Consider the following 18,963-nt stretch of genomic DNA (forward strand, 5'->3'; position numbering starts at 1 on the left):
AATTGAGGGTGTATCCTTGCCGGACTATTTGGAGAACCCACTGATCGGAGGTTATAAGAGGCCACCTTTGGTGAAAAGCTTTCAACCTCCCTCCGACAGGCAGGTCGCCCGGCACTGACACTTGGATGTCGGCTATGCTCTGCTGGAGCCAGTCAAAAGCTCGCCCCTTGCTTTTGCTGGGGAGCCGCGGGGCCTTGCTGATTCGCACGCTGCTGACGAGAGCGAGCGCGCTGGGGCTTAGCCTGGGCCGCAGGCTGTCGGGAAGGAGGATTGTACCTACGCTTGCCAGAAGTATAGGGAACAGTCTTCCTTCCCCCGAAAAATCGTCTACCTGTAGAGGTAGAAGCTGAAGGCTGCCGGCGGGCGAACTTGTCGAATGCGGTGTCCCGCTGGTGGAGAGACTCTACCACCTGCTCGACTTTTTCGCCAAAAATGTTATCCGCACGGCAAGGCAAGTCCGTAATCCGCTGCTGGACTCTATTCTCCAGGTCGGCGGCACGCAGCCATGAGAGCCTGCGCATCACCACACCTTGAGCAGCGGCCCTGGACGCAACATCAAAAGTGTCATAAACTCCTCTGGCCAGGAATTTTCTGCACGCCTTCAGCTGCCTGACCACCTCCTGAAAAGGCTTGGCTTGCTCAGGGGGAAGAGCATCAACCAAGCCCGCCAACTGCCGCACATTATTCCGCATGTGTATGCTCGTGTAGAGCTGGTAAGACTGGATCTTGGACACGAGCATAGAGGAATGGTAGGCCTTCCTCCCAAAGGAGTCTAAGGTTCTAGCGTCCTTGCCCGGGGGCGCCGAAGCATGTTCCCTAGAACTCTTAGCCTTCTTTAGGGCCAAATCCACAACTCCAGAGTCATGAGGCAACTGAGTGCGCATCAGCTCTGGGTCCCCATGGATCCGGTACTGGGACTCGATCTTCTTGGGAATGTGGGGATTAGTTAATGGTTTGGTCCAGTTCGCAAGCAATGTCTTCTTCAGGACATGGTGCAAGGGAACAGTGGACGCTTCCTTAGGTGGAGAAGGATAGTCCAGGAGCTCAAACATTTCAGCCCTGGGCTCGTCCTCCACAACCACCGGGAAGGGGATGGCCGTAGACATCTCCCGGACAAAGGAGGCAAAAGACAGACTCTCGGGAGGAGAAAGCTGTCTCTCAGGAGAGGGAGTGGGATCAGACGGAAGACCCCCAGACTCCTCGTCAGAGAAATATCTGGGATCTTCCTCTTCCTCCCACGAGGCCTCACCCTCGGTGTCAGACACAAGTTCACGGACCTGTGTCTGCAACCTCGCCCTGCTCGACTCCGTGGAACCCCGTCCACGATGGGGGCGTCGAGAGGTAGACTCCCTCGCCCGCATCGGCGAAGCTCCCTCCGCCGACGTAGTCGGGGAGCCTTCCTGGGAGGTGGCCGCGGTCGGTACCGCACGCGGTACCGACGTCGGGGACCTCAACCTGGGCGATGGGCCAGCCGGCGCCACGCTCGACGGTACCGGTGGCGCAAGCACCGCCGGTACCGGAGGGGTAGGGCGCAACAGCTCTCCCAGAATCTCTGGGAGAACGGCCCGGAGGCTCTCGTTTAGAGCGGCTGCAGAGAAAGGCTGAGAGGTCGATGCAGGCGTCGACGTCAGTACCTGTTCCGGGCGTGGAGGCTGTTCCGGGCTGTCCAGAGCGGAGCGCATCGACACCTCCTGAACAGAGGGTGAGCGGTCCTCTCGGTGCCGATGCCTGCTGGGTGCCGAATCCCTCGGCGACCCAGAGCTCTCGGTGCCGACACGGGGAGGAGACCGGTGTCGATGCTTCTTCGATTTCTTCCGAAGCATGTCACCGGAGCTCCCCGGCACCGACGAGGAGGACGTCGAATCCACCCGTCGCTTCCTCGGGGCCGAGACTGAAGAAGGTCGATCTCGGGGGGGCTGTACCGCAGGAGCCCTCAGGGTAGGGGGAGACCCACCCGAGGGCTCACCGCCACCAGCAGGGGAATGGACAGCCCTCACCTGCACTCCACCCGATGCACCACCGTCCGACGACATCAGCAGACGAGGTCCTGGTACCACCGACGTCGATGCAGCTATCCGATGTCTCGGCGCCGATGCAGAGGCCCGATGCCTCGATGCACTCGATGCAGGGGCGGCCGAGGAAGATGGTCTGGACGCTGACGACGTCGATGCACTCGAAGATCCCGGTGCCGATGCCGACGAAGAGCCCGAGAACAACACGTTCCACTGGGCTAGTCTCGCTACCTGAGTCCGCCTTTGAAGCAGGGAACACAGACTGCAGTTCTGAGGGCGGTGCTCGGCCCCCAGACACTGAAGACACGACGAGTGTCGATCAGTGAGCGAGATAACCCGGGCGCACTGGGTGCACTTCTTGAAGCCGCTGGAAGGCTTCGATGTCATGGGCGGAAAAATCACGCCGGCGAAATCAAAAGCCGAAATGGCGAAATTTGAAGCACCAAATTTAGAGGGAGAAAAAATCTCGACCGAGGCCGAAAAAAGGCCTACCCCGACGACGAAAGAAAACTTACCGGGGCAAAAAAGCTGGAAGTACGGGGAGGATTTACACGAAACCCGGCGGGGGGTTTCCGGAGCACTTCCCGACTAGGACAAAGCTTTCCCGAAGGAAAAAAACACGTTCAAACAAATTGGACGCGCGAGGTCGACTTTCCGGGGCTCGACACGGCGAAAACACGACCGTACCGAGTGCGGACAAAAGAAGACTGGCCGGCTCGAGCCGGTTTCGGGCGGGAAGACGGCCGCGCATGCGCGGTGCGCGCGGGCGCGCGAGGGCTAGCAAAGGACTTTGCTAGTGAAGTTTCCGATTGGAGGGGCTGCCGTGGACGTCACCCATCAGTGAGAACAAGCAGCCTGCTTGTCCTCGGAGAATGACTCTATCCTATAACATCTCGTCTAAATTCTGGGAATGACCCTGACCCCCCCCCCCCCCCCGCCACTCCCATGGCCACACCCCTTTTTGAGTTGCACGCTATAGAATTTAGGCATGCCATTTGATAGAATAGCGTGCAAGGCAGATCTGTGGGTAAACCCAAATGAGTGCTAATTAACACCAATTATTGATTGTTAACAGTTCATTAACTAATCAGTTTGGTTGCAGATCTGGGATCCATGACCAAATTTGGGCAACCTGCTACCACGAAGCTGCTAGGCCAGTTTCAGCTATTTCTTTTTATAAGTGCTGTTCCTCACTGCCCGATTCATCCTTTGGCCCTATCTACTTGTTGGTAGCTGTGAATAGCTGAATTACTTTTCTACTAGCTACAAAATGCTAGAGTTTTCCGAGTATTCTAAAGTAAGAGTTCATAGAAAGCGTTTACCAACTAGGCTGGAAGCTTCTCTACCAGAGCCAAGAAATGGAGGGCGTTTCTGTTGCTCTTCATGCCTTGTTACCGACAGACTGTCCAGTTTTATGGAATATTGTAACGCAACGGCAGAAACATTCTGTAGCTGGAAGAGAAATTTTCAGCATTGGCAATGTAATGTTTTAATGGCTTACTGCCAGATTCTATATAGCGCACCTAGTGTTCCGTACTGAAATCTAAGCATATTCTATAAGAACGCGCGTAACTTAATTGGCTTCACAAGCTAAACTTAATTGGCTTCACAAGCTAATCAGCGTTGATAACAGTACCTAAACAAACACTAATGAGCACTAATTGGCAATAATAAGAATCTACACATACAACTTGATAAGCGTATTCTGCACCTAAATTTTAATGCACACAATTCAAAACGGACGTGGTTATGGGCAGGGAAATGGGCATTTCATGGGTGTTCCAAAATTTACACATGTAGTTATAGAATATGGCCCAGTGTGCGTAAATATACACGCAGGGGTTCACGCCATATTTTCATTGGAATAAATGGAGGCACGTAGTTTTAGGCACCGATATTAATTAAGCGTATTCTATATACCACGCCCAAATCTAGGTGCCGCTTATAGAAAATGCTTAGCCGGAAATGTTTACTGCTCGGATTTTGTAGGCGCCTTATATGGAATCTGGTCCTTAATGTTTTAATGACTGAAAATGTAAAACGTTTATGCAATTTAAAAACAAAGACAAAAAAGAATTCAAGGAGGCAGAGAAGAATTTTTCTTTGTCAGCTCAATTTTAGAATACAAATCTTTGACCCAAAGAAAGAGTTGCATATCTCCACTATGTTAAAGCACACTTCTTGGCAGAGAACACCTCTCCTTGTAAAAAAATCGATAGATGTTCTGGAGGGATCTTATTTTTAACGCTTAGTTACGGTTTTTGGGAAATAGTCTGCTCCCTCATTCACCTAGCTCTTTTTACATAATGCAGCAATTATTATTCAATTTCTAATATTGCCCTCCTCCCCCACCATTTTTTGGCAGTGGACTTCGGGGTCCTTTTACTAAGCTGTGGTAAAAAGTGTTCTTAACGTGACCTTATGTGGGGTTTTCCCATGTGCTAAGGCCATTTTCATCGCAGCCAGAAAATGGCCGACTTCCTATTTTTTTTTCTATTAATGGCCATGTGCTAATATTGCCATTAGCATGCAGCCATTAAAAAGAATAACCGTAGGTGGTAAGGACTCATGTGGTAATCATGTGCAAGAGCGTCAACTGATTAACACAGGAACACGTACTCTCTGCCCTCAGATATACCCCCTCCAACAAATGTTTTAACATATTTTTTAGCGCAAGAGTAGCACGCGCTGATTTGGAATTGACAGCAGGACACCTGAGTGCGTCTCACAGTATGCTATTTTAAGCTGTAATAAGCATGAACTACTTCTTACTATAGCTTAGTAAAAGGACCTCTAAGGTAGTAACCTGTTCTACATTGTAAATAGTTTGTGAGTTTAAAAGAATATGCTTGCAGTCTTAAATAATAATTTTACAGGGCTCCAGGGAGTTACAGATGATAAATCTCCAAAATTAAAGAGGAGAAACATAACCTGGCATTAACAATGAAATGGGAATTAGCAGGGTTACCTTAAATGTTGTTGTGACACTGTCGTTTGAGAGAACATATCCCATATTAATCACTCCATCCTGCACAGAACAAACGACTGAGGGCGCTAAGCCCTGACCTGTAATGTTCAGCCGGAGAACAGCCTTTGAACTGCGCACTTCCAGATTTTCATAGAACTGTTTGAAGAAAGAACACACCTTTTTCACTATTTCCATATAAGTGTTATAATAGTAAGAGCAGCTTAAACTCACACTGACATGTCTTTGGGCTTAAAAGACTATGGGCCCTATATTCAAAAGGGTACCTCTGACCACCACAACACTGCCTAGTTAGTGCTGGGGTGGTCTGGTGGGCAGAGCTTGGCTGGAACTGGCACGTAACTGGTTAGCGGTGGTATTCAGTCCGCTAACCAGTTAAGTCAGCATTTAAAGTTAGGACAGCAAATAGACTGTCCTAACTTTATCTGCTGAGCTTACTGGGCACCGGTCTGAATATTGGCTGGTGTCCAGTTAACTTCTGGGTGACCACACTTACCCAGATATTCAAAGATGAAGCCTGGATATGGTCCAGCATTGACTATCCACTCAATTCAGCCCACGGCTGACAGAGGCTTAAAAAGTGCTGACTGCCGCAGGCTGAATATAAAATCAAAACATTAAACTGCTGCTAGGTGGCCTGAAAGATACCCAAGCGCTGTACTGTATCTAAGAATGTTACCTAAAGCCTCGATACAAATTGAGGCTAAATGATATCCAACAGTATGCTCATTCTGACGGCAGGCAGCATCACTAGGCTAAAAGAGACAGTGAGCCTTATATGTGCTAAAGACCAGAACCATAGATAAAATCATGGGGAGGGAATATTTTAGTTAAAGAGTAAGGGGTCCTTTTACAAAGGTGTGCTGAAAAATGGCTTGCGGTACTGTAGGTGCGGGTTTTGGGCGCCGATCCATTTTTCACCGTGTCTGTAAAAAGGCCTTTTTAAAATTTTTGCCGAAAACGGACATGCGGCAAAATGAAAATTGCCGCGTGTCTATTTTGGGTCTGAGACCTTACTGCCAGCCACTGACCTAGCGATAAAGACTCACGTGGTAACTGGGTGGTAATGACCTGTGCGCGTCCGATACGCACGGCCGAAAATAAAAATTATTTTCCAGACACGTGTACGAGACACACGCCAAAAATGAAATTACTGCAAGAGCCACACGGTAGCCAAGTAGTAACTCTATTTTGGCGCAAGTTGGGCATGAGTACATGCTTACGTGGCTTAGTAAAAGGGCCCCTAAGAGATTTATTTATCATGGTTTCAGCTTAAAATTTTAAATTTTAAATGCGTATTTCTAATGGAGGAATGTTTGACAGTTCTAAAGGACCATCATACTATGGGATACAATCGACTATGCTACACCCATACAGAGTGTTTGGTTATGATACATTTCCATTTTTTATAACACAAGAATCTTGGTAATGTTGCAATTCTCTATTATTTATAATGGATGGTGTAAGATTTGGAAGTTCCGGGAATTGGATATTAACTAATATTACGGTTTTATGTTTTAAATGCATACAGTCATTAACATTTTTATTATTTATTTCCAGGATGATCAATCTTTATGATGATTTTATATATTTAAGCTTTCATGACCCCTGATGCAGGCAAGGCATCAAAACATAGCTATCTTGGGTCTTTTAATCAAGTAAATAGCTCTTTCTTTTTATTGAGGAAATTATGAATTATTTGGACATATTCTGAATCACCATCATTTAAGCTTGTAGTTCAGTCATTATTACTCTGAAAGTTTGACTACTGTAGTCTATATAGGCTGTACTAATTCTATTGTGAAAACATTTCAGATGGTCCAAAATCTGGCCATAAGGGTAAAATATATTCATTGAAGACGGATGATTCTGTTAAACCTTATTTTTACAAACTTCATTAGTTACCAGTCATGGTGAGGGTTAATTTTAAGCTATTTACGTTAGTTTTCAATCCCTCCGGTATCGCTCCCTCCTAGTTGTCTAACTTCTTTTCAATTTTGGATAAGCAACTACTTCGGAGTCAGCTAGTATTATGATTCTTGTCTATAAATTCAATCAAGCTTTTTAGACAGTTATTGTCATCTCTGTCTTATCAGGCTGTTTCTGTTTGGAATTCCCTTCCTTTTTCTGTGTGTTCCCAAGAGCAATATTGGAGTTTTTGTAAGCAACTTAAGACTTTTTTTATTTAAGAAATATGTGGGTTATATTATATGTTAGTTGTGTTGTTTCTACCAGATAAATTGTTCTGGTACTCTTTAACTGTTATCCGCATTACTACTACTACTACTACTACTACTTAACATTTCTAGAGCGCTACTAGGGTTACGCAGCGCTGTACAAATTAACAATTAAGGACGGTCCCTGCTCGGAAGAGCTTACAATCTAATGGACAAAATGTCAAGTTGGGGTAGATAAGTTTCCTGAGAAGTGGTGTAGTGATTAGGAGCCGAAGGCGACATTGAAGAGGTGGGCTTTGAGCATTGATTTGAAGATGGGTAGGGAGGGGGCACGGCGTATGGGCTCAGGGAGTGTGTTCCAGGCATGGGGTGAGGCGAGATAGAAGGGACGGAGCCTGGAGTTGGAGGTGGTGGAGAAGGGTACTGAAAGGAGGGATTTGTCTTGAGAGCGGAGGTTACGGATAGGGACGTAAGGGGAGATGAGGGTAGAGAGGTACGGAGGGACCGCAGATCGAGTGCATTTGTAGGTGAGTAAGAGAAGCTTGAACTGTATGCGGTATCTGATTGGGAGCCAGTGAAGTGCATTGACCTGCAAAATATAAGACAGCTTTGTAATGTAATGCAAACCCTTTAAAAACTGTACTGTTTACATCCAGTATAGCTTTTGGTCTTATCCTGATTCACCTGACTAGTATTCTGCCCAAGACAGTATCAATAACTAAAGAGCTTGGGAGTGTATTGGCTTATTTGCCTCCTCCAGTCTAAAAGGTGTTCTGCTGCCCGATTAGAACTACAAATCCCAGAATGCTTTGAGAAGGAAACTAAACCTCCTGTCCCGCAACTAGCTGAAAATAACCCAAGAAAGCTTGTATTCATTCAGCCAGGCTAAAAGGATAACCAGGTTTGGGGCTGGGTTCATCCATTTTGCAACCTGGGAACCCTTTGTGGGCAGAGTGGATCTGTGTCATGGCAGAAGGTCTGTACATTGCATATGATTAACATCCCCCAGCGCACAACAATGCTTCATATTCCTTTAAACTTACTCTTTTGCTTTCCTGTGGTGAAAAGGAGATAAGCAGAGGAGCGCTATTGCCCGGTTCCAGGATACCCACAGCATTAAGCAACACAAAAGGCCCAAGGGGACTGAGGATGGAAAAACCCACCTAAAGCATCACTAGTTAAGGAATGCATACATCAGAAGGAGAGAGACAAAGAATAATGTAAAGGGCAACATATCTACTAAATTTGCAACACATTTTAAGATATATTTAAGCAAGAAACTGCATTTGCCTGCATATACGAGAGGGTAGAAAATATTGCAGTCTCGGTCATTCAGATTTGATGATTCTGTGCTTTCATTCTTAGCAACATGGTGGATGCTAGTTGTGATATAAGATTTTCTGTTATCAGAATAGTCTGTTATGAAACTAAAAGCTATCACATTTTCCATGTGATTGCTTTTAACAGGCAGGAGTGTTGACAGAAAGTCGGAATCTGTAGATATTCATTCTAAATGTACCCACTTGCCTTTCACTTGCAACCTTCCACCTGTTAAATGCAAGACAATGCACATTAAAATGTTGTATTTTGGATAACACATACAGTATATTACATTCTACTGCACTCTATACTAATCTTAGTGCTTGGTAGGGGGTAGAGTTCTGTAATCGTTTACTATGCAAACTTTGATAACTAATCTAATCATTGACTTATTTATATACTCCTCCTAACTTCCAGGTATATTGCTTCTTGAAAAACCAATGAGTCAGTATCAGCTATAAGACAGAGAAAAACCTCAGGTCACAATGAGGTGGGTATTCAAAGCAGTTTCAGCCCATGATACGTGGGCTGAGAAGGAGTATTCATTGGTATTTCTTCTGAATATGCCCTCTGATCTCCGTGGCACTGTCTACTTAGGACCAGACAGCCCAGAGGTGGAGTTGGCAGGTATGTGAGCATCGGCCGTATTCAGTCCTGGTCCTTGCATAGCTAACCAGGCAGATAGAAACGCACAACAAGCAGTCCTATCTTTGCCTGGTTAGGTATGTGATTATGGACACTGAATATCAGCTGGCACCCACTTAACTTGCAGGTACATGGGTACCCAGATATTCAATACCAGTGAGCAGATGTGAAGGGGCATTTTTGATAAAACGTCTTAAGTCCGATTTTGGACGCTTTGCTGAAAACATCCAAAAATCAAGTGGTGAACATGGGCTATTTTCAAACTTAAAAAAGGTCTATCTTTTTGTTTCAAAAATGGCCATTTCCTTAGATGTTTTTAGAAGTTTTGTGCCCAGTGCATTTTTCTTTGTGACCATTTTCAGAAAAAAAAAAGTCCAAGTGAAAAACGCACAAAATCAAGCCATTGGAATGTAGGAGCCGGAATTCTTAGTAAACTGGCCACAAAGACATCCCAGCAGAGCAGTGGGGCACCCTAGGAGGCACTGCAGTGGATTTCTCATAAAAGGTCCCAGGTACACATCTCACAGTTACCCCCTTATATTGTATGGGGAGCCCTCCAAAACCCACCAAAATCTTACCGTACCCAACTACAGTATATGCTACTACAATAGCCCTTGTGCCTGCAGATGTCACCTATATGTGGGTACAGTAGGTTTTTGGTGGGCTTTGGGAGGGCTGAAACTTTTCACACAAGTGTAACAGTTAGAGTGGATTATGGGCCTGAGTCCCCTTCTCCACAGTGCACTATACTGACCACTAGGCTACTCCAGGGACCTGTGCTGCTCTAGTGCTCTAGGCCATAACATCTGATGCTGTCATAGAGGTTAGTATGTACTGTTTCATTCACATCTTTCGGGGGGGGGGGGGGGGGGGGGGGTCAGTGACCACTGGGGGAGTAAGCGAGGGTCATTCCTATATTCCTCCAGTGGTCATCTGGTCATTTATGGCACTTTTTTGTGGCTTTGCCGTTATTAAAACAAGTCTAAACCAAAACGTCCAACTTTTAGCCCTGAATGTTTTTTTGTTCCACTATGGCAGAAGAATATCCAAGTATTAGGAACGCCCATACCCCACCTTTAACACGCCCACTTGTGATCTGAACACACTGCCGACGGACTGCATATAGAAAACCTTCCAAAAATGGGTTACGAAAATAGGCAGAAATCAAGACTTCTTGAAATCATGTTAAGTAATGTCTTTAGCTCACTTTATTTCTGCCCTAATGTTGACACTGTATGATCCTACAATACAAAGATGTGTAAGTGTAGGTATCACATGTACATACATATTGCCATACTGGGGCAGACCGAAGGTCCATCAAGCCCAGCATCTTGTTTCCAACAGTGGCCAATCCAGGTCACAAGTACCTGGCAAGATCTCAAAACAGTACATTTTATGCTGCTTATTCTAGAAATAGTGGATTTTCCCCCAAGTCATTTTAAATAATGGTCTATAGACTTTTCCTTTAGGAAGCCATCCAAACCTTTTTTAAACCCCGCTAAGCTAACTGTGTGTTTCTGTCTATGCATGTACCTGTTATTTTACAAATATTTCACTCACGATGATATCTTCGGAAAGGGCCTGTGTATTTCTCCCAGTCAAAGTAATTCCTGATGGTGAATATTCTCCTAATAGGAGTTATCACTTCACCATTCCAATGTGGTTATAATTCCTGCTACAAGAACAATCTGCTTGTGTGAATATTTGTATATCTCTGCAGGATCTTCTAAGAGAAATCCACTGGTCTAGTTCTGGGATCAAAATTGAAAATGGCTACAGGAAAAGACACAGTGGGTATGTTTTAGAGGAAGGTGCATTATCTATCCTCCAATAACACCAAACACCCTGTGTTCCAGAGAACCCATATCACCATAAATTTTTCTCAGTTTGTTCTTGTTCATGTTTATGCAGCTGTTAAAACACCAGCAGCAGCCATCAATGGAATTCACTGCAGCATTTGGGGAGCTGGAAGGTTCATGGCAAGGATACTTCCAAAGGCGCTTGAGAGATGTTTTGTATTTCAACTTTTTTCAGCACTCTCTGACCTGAAATAGATGTTAACTCTGAAGTAAAAACAGCTTTAAGAATAATAATCTATAACAGTAAACAAGGTACACATCAAATAACAAGGGATCTGTGGTCAATCCTTTGTTGCTGCTTTCACTTAGTAACTCTGAACTGACTTGACCATCACTCCTCCACAAGAAAACTGTGTGTGTTCCTTTAACTGGTCATCATCGGCAAGTCATCGCCAAAGAAGTACCCGCGGGAGGTGGTGGAGATGAAAACGGTAACAGAATTCAAACATACGTGGGATATGCATAAAGGAATCCTGTGCAGCAGGAATGGATCCTCAGAAGCTTAGCTGAAATTGGGTGGCGGAGCAGGTGGGGGGAAGAGGGATTGGTGGTTGGGAGGCTAGGATAGGGGAGGGCAGACTTATACGGTCTGTACCAGAGTCGGTGATGGGAGACGGGACTGGTGGTTGGGAGGCGGGAAATACTGCTGGGCAGACTTATACGGTCTGTGCCCTGAAAAAGACAGGTACAAATTCAAGATATGAGTTTATCTTGGGCAGACTGGATGGACCATGCAGGTCTTTTTCTGCCGTCATCTACTATGTTACTATGTTACCCTTTGGGAGTAATCTAATCTATATATTTGTATTCTAGCCATCTCCTTTGTAAAAGACCCAAAGCAGATTATAAAACCAGAAGCTGTTAGGAATCTAATTACACTTCATGTAACTCCCCAATTATAAGGAAAGTAAAACATTACAATGAATAAAGTCTTTCATCTTTCAAATGAAGATTGAGATAAATCAAGCTATAGAATTAGCCTAAGAAATGTTAAGCAAAGCTGCTTTTAATTTTCTCCAAAGGAACAGCATAAGGAGTTGTTCATCTGAGAGCCTTGGGTAAGTTATTTCACAGTAGAGCTGATTGATAACTAAAGGCAGAGTTCAAAACCTGTTTATAATGCAATGCCTTGACAGTTGGAAAATGTAAAATTAGACTATTCTTAAGCTGACTGGTTCTCTAAGAACAAAGGAGTAGGGGTGGACCAAGGAATCTTGTCAGCTGGTGGGTAGGTTTAAGTAACTTTATTTGGCACCAGATAAGTTTGTTTTTGTTTTATTACATTTGTACCCTGCGCTTTCCCACTCATGGCAGATTCAATGCGGCTTACATTTTATATACAGGTTTAAGTGACTTGCCCAGAGTCACAAGGAGCTGCCTGTGCCTGCAGTGGGAATCAAACCCAGTTCCCCAGGACCAAAGTCCACCACTCTAACCACTAGGCCACTCCTCCACTAGCAACATTCCATGTAGAAGCCTGCCCTTGCAGCCGCGCAGGCTTCTGTTTCTGTGAGTCTGACGTCCTGCACGTACGTCAGACTCACAGAAACAGAAGCCTGCGCGGCTGCAAGGGCAGGCTTCTACATGGAATGTTGCTAGTGGAATAGCAACATTAACATTCCATGTAGAATTTCAAATAGTAGCAACATTCCATCTAGAATCTCCAATAGTAGCAACATTCCATGTAGAATCTGAAATAGGGAAAGGGAACTGGGACTTGATATGCTGCCTTTCTGTGGGGTTTACATAGTATATACAGGTACTTATTTGTACCTGGGGCAATGGAGGGTTAAGTGACTTGCCCAGAGTCACAAGGAGCTGCCTGTGCCTGCAGTGGGAATCGAACCCAGTTCCCCAGGACCAAAGTCCACCACTCTAACCACTAGGCAACTCCTCCACAAGTATGTGACCCGACATGGAACCGTGTTTCGACGGATCTGCTGTCTGCCTCAGGGGTCAGATACTTATGATAAATATCACAGAGAATGGGTGCTGATATAAAGAAGAGTAACTGGTAATAATATCGCTGCAATGCAGTGTAGACACTACGGACGCTGTGAAAGCCCGCCAAATAGTCAATCCACACATTCCGCATAACTTAATTGACCGATTAGCTGCTAATTGGGGCTAACAACCAATTATTAGAGGTAATTAGTGTTAATTGGTGCTAATTGGCACTAATTTCCAGTTACATGCGTAACTATACTTAGTTGGTATTCTATAACCCTTTGCATGCAAAGTCTATAGCGTGTAGCTGCAAGGAGTGTGTGAACATGGGAGAGGGTGTGCCCAGAATTTACATGCTAAGGTACAGATATAGCATACTTATAGCTGTGCGCACAACTTAGTCATGGATATTTACACCAGCTATTGACATGGTATAAGTGGCTGCACCTAAATATTGGTGCTTAAATGCTGACTTATGCTAGTAATGTATAATGCCAATTACATATGTAACTGCTGTATAGCATTTGTGCTTAGTGCAAAGCATCCCGGTGCCTGACCTTTGGTGATCTGTAGAGAATTATTCCCTATGGGGATAATTCCCTAAAGAGCTGCCTAGTTTTTGGTGGCAGGAATGTGTGTAAAGCAGGGGCGTAGCTAGGTGGGGCCTCGGGGGCATGTGCCCCCACAGATTTAGTCCTGGCCCTCTCTCTACGTTCGCCCCCTCCCCCGCCGACCTGCTGCCGCCACAAGGTACCTTTGCTGGTGGGGGTTCCCAACCCCCGCCAGCTTTAGTCTTCTTCAGCGCCGGTTTCCGGCGCATTCGCTGATCTGTGCTGTGAGTCCTGAGGATGTCAGGACTCACAGCACAGATTAGCGAATGCACTGGAAACCAGCGCTGAAGAAGACTAAAGCTGACGGGGTTGGGGACCCCCACCAGCAAAGGTACCTTGCGGCAGCAGGGGGGAGGGCGGGGTCAGCGGCTGGGGAAAGTGGGCTAAACTGTGCCCCCCCCACCTTGGGCTCTGGATCCCCCTCCCGCCGAGGTCTGGCTACGCCTCTGGTGTAAATGGACCTCTTATAGAATACCAACACATGGAAAATAAAGCGACATGTTTTCATGGTGTGTACTTTGCTGGTGGGCATGCAGATGGGTGGAGCATAGGTGGAGTACTAGAATTTACACACCTTCTGGCTAGGCACAGACATTTTCACCAACTATAGGGCTGATATAAGTGATCACAACTTAAATGTAAGTGTGTTTTCTGCCACTTGCGCTAATATTCTATAAAGAAAAGAGGACATCTACTTTTCCTGCTTACCCTCTTATCCTCGATGCCCTATTATAGAATTACTCTCTAAGGGCTGGGTTCAGTAAATGGCACTCAAAATTCAGCATCCAAAAAAAAATTGGTGCTGAATAGTATTCTATAATGGGTGTTCCCAGGACCATTGGGGGCCCAATGGCAGCGATCAAAAGAGACTGCTCTGCTGGCCACAGGTCCTTCTTCCTGGCTTCATCCTGCCTTTGCAAAAACAGGAAGTTAATTCACAGGAGGTAGAGCATGGCAGGAAGAAGGACCTATAACCGGCAGAGCACTCTCTCTCTTTCGTTGCTGTGAGAGGGAGGCAGCAGTTGGGGGGGGGGGGGGGGGGGAGGGCAGCAGCGGCGGCAGTGGGGGCGGGGAGCAGCAGCGGGGAAGGGGATGGTGGCGCAGCCCTGAGAATTTTTTGCCCCGGGCTCAGAGTTATCTCTTGGCAGTCCTGGGTGTTCCGGGATGGGTACTCTTTATAGAATAGCACATAGTGCCAGGATCTGCACCCAACTTTGAGCACAGGGATTTACACCAACTGAAACCTGGTGTAAATCCTGGTCCATTAGTTAGGCGAATGCTCCGGACCCGTCCATGCCCCTCCCATGGCCATGTCCCCTTTTGAGCTGGGCGCTATAAGATTTGTGTGCAGATCTTTATAGAAGCAAGATGCACGCACAAATCAAAAATGTTGCCAATTAACACCAATTGCTAGCACCCAATTATTAGCCCTAATTGGCTCATTATCCAATTTAGTTGTACGTGCATCTCAGGATAGCATGCAATTTTGCGTGCGGAAATTTGGGCACCATTTATGGAATCCAGCCATAAATGGGTTATAAGGCTATTCCAAACTGCACTAGCCAGGAAAGAACCATATTTACTGAGCCTTTTATACTGATGCTCATCTGAATTACTTTGTTATAGTCCATATTCAAGTAATAAATTAACAAAAAAAAGTCCCTTCCTCCTCATCCCACGAGAACAAAGGCGTGAAAGGAAATAAACAGGCCCAAGGCAAAATAGATTTAGCAGCTCCATGATTTCACCTAAGAACTACATACCAATACATAATGTTGAGACCTGCAGAAAGTCAGTGAAATGGTTATAAACATCTCTCATTGATGTCCATGTGCTACCCATACACACTTCCATTTTCAAAGTGCTGCATTGTGTCCCAGAGCTTTAAGTCACACAAGATGGTTCTGTTCTACACCCCTTCCCAAATCCCACGGTTTGCATGGGAGTAGTTGTGGGTTTTTTGTGGATTTTTTTTAAGGGATTTAAGTTCAAGTACAAAAAATGAGCACAAAATAAAAGCTGAAATGACAGTAGGTGCTTGCTCCAGTTGAGTATGATCAGTACAAAATCCACTACAATGGAAGATGCATAGAGAATAATGGAATGAACAATAAGATGGACTATTGCAGCAGTATGGAGCAGAGTCAAAAGGCTGGGAAGCCTTGTACAGTTGACTTGAATACAGTGGGGAAGGTCTCTTAGCATAGGCAGGGTTGGTGCAACAGTTAATGTGCCCTAGACAGGCCTTAAGTCTTGGCCTCTTTGCACTGGTTGCCCATTAAAGAACATCTTTCGCAGTCTGGTACAGTCAATGGTGCTGAGTCATCTAGACTACTGCAATGCACTTTACGCTGGCTGTAAAGAGCAAATCATCAAGAAACTTCAAACAGCCCAAAATACTGCAGCCAGACTCATATTTGGAAAAACAAAATACGAAAGCACCAAACCCCCAAGAGAAAAGCTTACATGTCAGACCTTATTGACTTGCCACCCAGGAATGCTAAAAGATCAGCACGCACATTCCTAAATCTTCACTTCCCCAGCTGTAAAGGACTAAAATACAGACTAGCACATGTGTCCAGCTTTTCCTACATGAGCACGCAGCTGTGGAATGCACTGCCACTTGACCTGAAAACAATTTGCGACCTAATCAACTTCCGTAAATCACTAAAGACTTATCTCTTCAGCAAGGCATACCACAAGAATCAATAATAGGAACTATAACGCATCACCACTCTCCTGATATTCTGAATGTTCTCTTTCTATACCTGATTGTTTAATTCTATTATGCCATCCATGTTCTGTATGTAATACCAATTGTACTTTTTTTACTCTGGAATGGCGACTGCCATGACGGAACATTGTAAGCCACATTGAGCCTGCAAATAGGTGGGAAAATGTGGGATACAAATGCAACAAATAAATAAATAATTAATAAATGTAGGCTCTGCTTCATACACTATTAACATACAGGCAAGCAAGCAGTTTAAGTTAACAGAGAGCAAAAAATCAATGACTCTTTCAATAGAAGTTCATACCTACTGCAACCTCCCCAAAGCTGATGTTGTTTCTTCCATTGTCAGAGATGATGATAATAGGGGGTGCGACAGAAGGGCAGCACAGCTCCAGGTACAATGTGTTGTAAGGGCTGGGAAAGTCAATCCAAAACCATTACAGGTAGATCAGTTATTGCAGTGATACAAATCCATGTGTTCTTAAAATTCATTCATTGTATTCAAAGGAAGTTTGCACAATTAAGAATATATTCAAGGAAAATCACTAGAAATCACTAGTGCTAAAGGGGGAAGTTATCAACGTGGGCTACCGTTAAGAAGGGTTATTCTACCACAAATCATGCTACTTTAGCACAGGGTCTCATTGCATAACTTTACTCTTTAGTGTGAAGAGTTTCAGTCTCTGATAACCAAAGCTGATATTGTGATGTCATAATGCCTCATTTCAAGAAAGCCTAAGAACCAACCTCTAACTCCAGGCTTCGCTCCTTTTCTCTCTTATGCCTGGAATAGACTTCCTGGACCTATACGTCTAGCTCCATCTCTACCTGTTTTCACATCTATGCTGAAAACCCACCTTTTCACTGCTGCTTTTTAGCTCCTAGCCATTACTCAATTGCCCTCCTCTTGTCCCTTCCTTCCTTCTCACCCATTACTTCCCTCACAGGTAACTGTCTTGTCTGTCTGTATTATTTAGATCGTAAGCTCTTTTGAGCAGGGACTGTCTCTTTGTATCAGGTGTTCAGCGCTGCGTGCGTCTGGTAGCGCTATACAAATGCTAATAATAATAACCAACCTCATCAGTGATGTCACAATGGCATGATTGCCCTATTCTTGGCTTACCTTTACTACATATTTAGCAGTCATTTTGATTTCTACAGACGTTTCTTATTTCATAAATAAGGGGGAAGTTGATAACAGAATTTAGCAATGAAGAACTATACTACTGTGATTTGTGTATGATTGTGTCTGTCCTGTTCTGTTTCAATTTATTATATATATTTATATGGAAACCACCTAGGTTATAGGTAATATATAATTTTTTTAAATAAACAAACATGAGATATCGTTAAGGCATGTTATTATACTGTTAACCCCAGTTACTATTAACTAGGTCTTGATTGCATAAAAGGGGACCATATGCTAAAATAGCACAAATTAGTGGTAAAACAGCACATCTTAAAGGTAGCCCATGTTGATAACTTCCCCCATAGATGCAACAAGGTCTATATTTCCCTGATATATATATGTAATGGGGGTAATTCTATAATATGATACCTATTTAAATGTCCAAAAAGTACCTCTTTTATAAGCCCCATTTTGTACAAGCCACTGAGACTGGAACTAAGAAGTACTCATTTCTGTTGGTATATTACACAAGGCTCTTCTGAAAGTGGAGCCTTTTGTAAAATATATATATGGGCAATAGCAAATGTTCCAAGCAGGAGAAGGGCTGGATTAAGGCATAGGCAAACTAGGTACGTGACTAGGGCCTAAAACTGTGTTGGCAATATTTGGGGGGGGGGGGGGGGGGGTTAGGTGCTGTGTAGCAGTTCTTTGATCGCTTTCTGAATACTTCATTGCTTTGTACTATGATTGTTTCTAGTTCTGCTAACAAAATGTATAATACAAAAAAAAACGTGTGCACTATTTGGAAAGGGGACGCACACTTTCAGAAAATGTACACACCATTTCCCAATAGTTCCTGCATTGCGCATGTTCAAAACATCAGGCAAGTGCGAACCCTGTGCATGCATGAATATGGGAAAAAGAGTGCACACTCTTTCCAAAAGTGTGCGCCCATTTCATAAATAGTCTGCACACTTTTGAAAGACTGCGCACTCAGGAGCCCTTTTCTTTTTATTTTGTAAAATTTCCAAGAACAAATCTTACAGAAAAGATGACTATTCCATATTAATTACATATTCTTTACAATCAATATTACAAGAAATCACAATCCTTCACTCATCTATAGTCCACTATCCTCAGGAGCCCTTTTACAACGGCGCGGCAAGCCTACTGCAGCCTTGCCAAGTGCCAATTTTCTACTACCGCAGGAGTCCGGTGGTAGTTCCCACCCCCTATCGCTCTATTTCCGATGCTGAAAAAATTAGTTCATTTTTTTCGAGCCGGGGACTTACCTGGCGGTAATCAGGCAGCCCCACGTGCTGCCGGTTGCCGCTGGGTCAGCGCAGAAGTCCTTCCCGCTTCCTAAATAGGTGGCTGTAGGGTTCCCCTAGGAAATGGCCGCACAGCAAGTGGGTTAACTTACTGCACGTCCATTTCCTTTAAAAAGATGCCTTTCATCCGCTGTGGTAAAAGGGGGCCTCAGCATGTGGCAGACCCGTGCGCCGATGCCACTGCAGGGGTCCTTTTACCGGTATCAGGAGCG

The 18,963-nt window shown here is 44.9% G+C and overlaps 1 protein-coding gene across 2 annotated transcripts in view; it reads right to left on the bottom strand.

The window, feature by feature from the left end:
• The window catches only part of CFAP74 (cilia and flagella associated protein 74), a 119,138-nt gene that overhangs the window by 17,200 nt on the left and 82,975 nt on the right, over positions 1-18,963 (bottom strand). For both annotated transcript variants that reach the window (XM_030186085.1, XM_030186084.1), the window contains exons 29-33: positions 16,596-16,705; positions 11,130-11,185; positions 8,219-8,338; positions 4,981-5,136; positions 3,335-3,464 (exon numbers count right to left, since the gene is read on the bottom strand). In XM_030186085.1, the coding sequence (XP_030041945.1) occupies positions 3,335-3,464; positions 4,981-5,136; positions 8,219-8,338; positions 11,130-11,185; positions 16,596-16,705 (572 nt within the window). The remainder of the gene's footprint in view (positions 1-3,334; positions 3,465-4,980; positions 5,137-8,218; positions 8,339-11,129; positions 11,186-16,595; positions 16,706-18,963) is intronic.

This window comes from Microcaecilia unicolor, chromosome 13, assembly GCF_901765095.1.
Source record: "Microcaecilia unicolor chromosome 13, aMicUni1.1, whole genome shotgun sequence".
NCBI lineage: Eukaryota > Metazoa > Chordata > Amphibia > Gymnophiona > Siphonopidae > Microcaecilia > Microcaecilia unicolor.